Here is a 5,457-nt window from a genome sequence, read left to right on the forward strand (position 1 = left end):
TTCCGCACAAAATCCAGCTTCAAAGTGGATTGCAAGTGTATTATTCTGCATGTGTGGAAGGTCCCTTACTCAACCCCAAAGCGTCGTTTAAGTCTGAATTGCCCTCCACCAACATCATTAAATGGCTGGGAGGAAGCTTATTAATGTTGGCTTCTCCCCTGGCCACGCCCCTGGACCGTCTCTGCTGTGGCCGGGGCCCTAGGACACCGGCACAGTGTCTTGCACCATGTCCCAGTATTAGGAGAGGTCAGCCACGGCTGCACACCAGTGGTTTCACCTCTTGGCCGGGGCAAGTGCCCCAGGGCAGGCAAACACGCTGGTGCCAGGGTGTGCCACTCCCACAAGTCCTCTTGCCCCACTCTCTTGGATGGGGCTCTTAATGACCACAAAAAAATCTCCTGAAGCTGGTTTAATACACCTGTTCAGTTTGCTGATATTCTTTCTTGTTTACCTATGCCTTTGTCAGTCCTTCCTTTGTGACATCATTTCTGTTGTCAGTAGTTAAGATTGTAAGCTCCTTGGGGCAGGCACTGTTCTTCCTGCTCATGAAACTCTGCGTAGTGCTGTGTACAACAGTGTTACAAATAATAACCCCAAGTTAACTTTCAAAAAAGAACCCCTGTTGAATCTTCCACTTCAGATGACTTTTTAGGGAGAAAAAGATTGTATATATATATACAGATTACAAAACAAAAAAACGTCATTATTGCTCTTCAGGACGATTATATTTTATTGTATTCCAAACTGAAGGGGTTCTTTTTTTCTTCCTGTGCATGCTTTTAGGAGTAATTTAAATAGCATACTTTACATATCATCTTATAAAGATCTACGCCAGGGGTAGGGAACCTGCGGCTCGAGAGCCGCATGCGGCTCTTCTGCCCTTGAACTGCGGCTCCACGAGCCGAGCCGCTGGCCCCATCCTTGCCCGCCTTCAGGTAGCAGGGCGGGCGCACCAACTGCCTGCAGCCGGCTGGGCTGCGCCGTGGGCTTCCCCTCTCGCCTGCCCCATTGGAGTGGGATAGGCGCTTTCCGAGCCGAGCCGCTGGACCCATTCTTGCCCGCCCTGCACGCAGCAGGGCGGACTCATCCATGTGCTTCTCAGAATGAGTGGAGTAAAAGGTTAAAAAAACCCAATGTATACAGTGTTATCTTTATTTTAAATGTCAAAAATTATGTGCGGCTCCAAGTGTTTTCTTTTCCCGTGGAAAACGGGTCCAAATGGCTCTTTGAGTGTTAAAGGTTCCCTACCCCTGATCTACGCTATATATTTATTGAGAAGGTTCTCGTACACAGTATGAGCTGGAGAAACGGTTGAAAGGGGGTCATTATTATTCTAGTTATCTAAGGACCACCGTAAATTAGATGCAAGCTGCAATCAGTTTAAAAGTCTGAACTTGTGATAGAAAGGGAGCAGCAGGCAATTTTCGCGGTTTCTTTGGCGCTTCAGATCCTTGAAGCAGGATGGTAAGCAAGGAAAGGTGCATAAATAATTGGGGAACGCAGGAAGGGGGAAAACTTAACTGGATGGGTAGTAATAGGGGAGATTCCAGATTCGGTGGGAGAAAGTTGGAAACATCCCTTGTGTATGTTTGTCAACGTAACTGGAGACGGTTGGGATCTCCTCTTTGTCTGTTTTGCTGGCGCTATCTGCGGATGCTGCTTCGAAGTTGGCCGGACAGTTTGTATTCCAGTGGTCGTCCAGTTTGTCCTGCGTCTCTTCCTTCTCAAGATTGGCTAGGAACTCCTTTAAAACTTGCTTGAAGATGTAAACGATTTCCCAAGGTAAAACGTCGTTTTCGGCCAGCACCTCTCGAAATCTAGGAGGAGTGGGGGGAAAAATGAAGCCTGGGGTTTAATTATCAGCGCATTCCCTTTTCCTTTCTCTCGTCCTCTTTTTCCTTTGTTGCAGGGTGGACAAAATATTCTCTCTCTTTTTGTTTTAGAAAGCTTAAGCAAGGCTGGAAAAATCAGAGGAAAGGCACTTAAAATGCATTTGGACACAGCACAACGATGGGAGCTATTTTTTGTTTCTGTGCAGAGCTATCAGAGGAAGTTGATTCAAACTGACGTTGCCCTCGAGCCTCTTTCTGGGCTCACAAAGAGAGCATAGGCTTGTTCCGTTTCCTTTATTCTGCCCTTTGGAAAGAACGGTACGTTGAGAAATAGTTTACTGGAGATTTTAAAGAGAGCTAATGCCCTTTAAAAAAACGACAACAGTTATCCTTACAGAATTGCGATGAAGGTAGCTGTGCTAATCTGCTACAGCAGAACCACCCTGGTCATTAATTTATTATGGGATAAGCTTCCTCCATTTCAGAATGTGTGTGAAACCGGGCTGAGCTATTAACTTCTCCATAGTAATTATGCTAAGGAGTTCTACACACATGTAAAATTGTAGTTCATGGATATATGGGGGCATTAGTTTTTAATATAATTACTGTACAAGTCTAAGTATGTTTGCTCAGAAGTAAATGGGGCTTACTCACTAGTAGGCGTATTTAGGATTGTAGCCCTAATACAGGTTATCATACCAAAGTTTTTGACTCCTGAATACTTATAAGACAGGGAGTGGAACCTGCTAGACCTCTGATCAGCGTTCATCGTATTAAATTGCAAAACAAAGGCTGCTGTCCTGAGTGGAGTTGCAGCCTCCTAAACCAATGGGTTTAGATCAGATTGACTCTGTTTAGGATGGCACTGGAAAGCTGAATATTTTTAAGAGGCAGTCTTTCCATCACATTCCCGGAACAGATTTTGAAAGTTACATCCCTGTTCAACAGTACTGATAAATTAAACACCGGCTACCGTTCTCTGAGTGCCTTGAGAGTGAATTTTATGGAACTTGGTGGATTTTCATCGGGCTATGCTCCACAGCTGCACTTCTCAAGTATCTTTGGAGGATCTTAAGCCCCTTTAATCTAGGTTGCCAAGATATTTAGAATGGCAGTATTAGTTCTGAGGATCACTTAAACAGCGACTTTCGCTTTTTGGTAAACCTGCTTGAGAGCAAGCTGCGAAGAAATGGTTTTGTTTTCCTTTCAGAAGTCTGTGCAGTCACAGAGCCCTAGAAGCTAAGCAGGGTCAGTCCTGATTACTACTTAGATGGGAGACCATTGTGGAATTCCAGAGTCTCTACGCAAAGGCAGGCAATGGCAAAACACCTCTGTTCGTCTCTTGCCTTGAAAAACCCTACAGCATAGGTGTCAAACTCACGGCCCTCCAGATGCTATGGACTACAGTTCCCATCATCCCCTGCCAGCATCATGCTGGCAGGGGATGATGGGAACTGCGGTCCATAACATCTGGAGAGCCACGAGTTTGACACCTGTGTCCTACAGGATCACTATATGCTGTGACTGGATGGCACTTAAAATGTATAGTCATAGAACAATAAAAAAGCAGTGTTACCTGCTGAGAATGATTGCAGTTTGGCAGGGTTGGATTTGGGAGCAAAGGATTTCGAGCTGTCTTTGTTCAGTAGCCGGTATAGTTATCTGAGGAGGCTGGTAGCTCTTTAGCCAATTGTAATCTGTGCCAGTCTTCTGAACTCTGTGGTCACTTTCTATCTCCTGTACCAGTCGCTCACGCTCTTTTAGGTGCCATTTTAGTTCCCTCAGGAGAGTCTTCGTCACAACTTCCGAGCCTGGGTATTGTCTGGTTTTGTAAGAATAATTTTTTGGCCATTTCATCCAGCCAAAGAATGGCATTTTGACACCTGATTGGAAAGAACCCGAAGAAACGATTAAACTGTTGACACTGCTAAACTGAGAAGTTCTTGCGAGTATCCCAATTTACTGCAAAATCCTGCCTGTTTAACACATAATCTCTTCAAATTGTATCTCAATAAATTAAAATCCCTTGAGTACAAATGGACTTTCTTGGATTATGCACTATTGTGTGAATTTTATGGAATAGATTTAAAGCATAGGTAACCACATTTCCAAGAAATCCAAGATTTCTTAAAAACTTTCTTAAAAACAAAGACAGAAAAGTGTTTCTGTTCCTGTTAAAATTATTCCACTTTTATTTTGAACTGTCATAATGCCTGTGGATACACACGCTATGCTGCAACGGATGGAATTGGTAGTTTCTTAAAATTCCCGACTTGTTCTAATCCACCCCCAGATTTCTAATACAAGGCATCCAATTGCTTGTGATAACGAACAGTGGGGATCTACTCAATTTCTGTGAACATTATTTCATAAGTTACTTCTGGAAAGCAATGGTTCACCTACTTACTGTACTTCTTGGAACGCGTGGTTGTGACCCAAACTGGAGCTGTGTTTGTGCTGGAGCGAATACGGTTGGTTTATTCCAGCATATCCCTTTTTACAGATGTGCCTCACGTCCTGTTAAAAGAGAGAGATGAATTGCTCGCTGAAATGTTGTAGGCTTCACCCATACAGCTTTCGATCCTTCCTGGCTTCCCGGACTTTATCATAACAGAAATTCTATATGCTCAAGCGTATATTCTCCCCAGATTCTTTCCAAATAGTCCAGTGGAAGCTTCTGTCTTCTGAACAGAGTTTTTACCTTTTAGTAGTAGCCTTGTGTGGTGGTGTTTCGTTTTTAGAAAGATGACCGTTTCAGAAGCCTGGTTGTAGCTGCTCAGCGTGTACAAAGTATTGTAAGTAAATGAACGCATAATGATATTCTGAAGCCATGCCAGATGAGCTTCGGGCTAAAGTTAAGACTGTCGGGTGATGCGTAGTTAGGATGTGCATAGCTAGAGGTCACAGTTTAATGTCGTATTTTTGTGCCTCTTGTGCTCTAAAAATAACCACATCGATGTTTTGGTTGTCGAACTAAACTTTCAGGTTCTTTTGATGCTGGATTTTTAAAAAATCTCTCCTTGAGGTGTGGGGAGAAAATCGCTCAGACTGCTTTGTTTACCTCTTCACAGCTGTATCAAAAAATTTTGTAACGGGCAAATCCTTGCAACGATGTGGATTTGTGCCAGTTGAAATCTACCTACTTACAAGGCACTGTACACAGAGAAATTCTTAGCCTATGCTTCCCCTGATTAAATTAATCTCTTAGTATTTACTCAGGTCTTATTTGTACTCCACAACTGTTTGCATTAAAAAAAAACCATTTTGCAGGTATATAAACAAGCAGCCAGTCTAAAATCTACTTGGGAAAAATATGAGAGTGTGTGTTCGTTTTAAATTGGTGATGGTGTGTGAATTTTGTTTTGCAGTAAAATCCCAACTGGAGGCCAAAAGGTAGCAAATATAAAACCAGATCTCCATTCAGTTGAGAAACAAAATATGAATGTCTTACCATAGATTTTTCATCCTTCTTTACAATCTAGTGATTTCTTTGGTCTGCTTTTGTTGGACGGCTGATCTGAGGCAGAAGAGTCAGATGAGGAATATCCGCTTTAAGATCCATTTTTTTGTGTCCAGCTCTTCTCGTCCGCCTGCTATTTTCAGCGATGATAGTCTCTTATATGTA

The 5,457-nt window shown here is 43.1% G+C and overlaps 1 protein-coding gene across 2 annotated transcripts; it reads right to left on the reverse strand.

Moving 5' to 3' along the window:
- Nucleotides 1-1,261: 1,261 nt before the first annotated feature.
- Nucleotides 1,262-5,457, reverse strand: RD3L (RD3 like). Of its 2 annotated transcripts, none has more exons than XM_048485821.1 (4): nucleotides 5,284-5,457; nucleotides 4,236-4,349; nucleotides 3,409-3,715; nucleotides 1,262-1,817 (listed from the first exon to the last, which is right to left on the reverse strand). In XM_048485821.1, exons 3-4 carry the CDS (start codon nucleotides 3,705-3,707, stop codon nucleotides 1,517-1,519), a joined length of 600 nt encoding a protein of 199 aa, XP_048341778.1. In that variant the 5' UTR covers nucleotides 3,708-3,715; nucleotides 4,236-4,349; nucleotides 5,284-5,457; the 3' UTR covers nucleotides 1,262-1,516. The 2 variants fall into 2 exon arrangements, with proteins under 2 accessions (XP_048341778.1, XP_048341777.1); XM_048485820.1 differs by having other exon boundaries at nucleotides 4,240-4,349; nucleotides 5,284-5,456.

Source organism: Sphaerodactylus townsendi, linkage group LG02, assembly GCF_021028975.2.
Source record: "Sphaerodactylus townsendi isolate TG3544 linkage group LG02, MPM_Stown_v2.3, whole genome shotgun sequence".
Classification (NCBI taxonomy): Eukaryota; Metazoa; Chordata; class Lepidosauria; order Squamata; family Sphaerodactylidae; genus Sphaerodactylus; species Sphaerodactylus townsendi.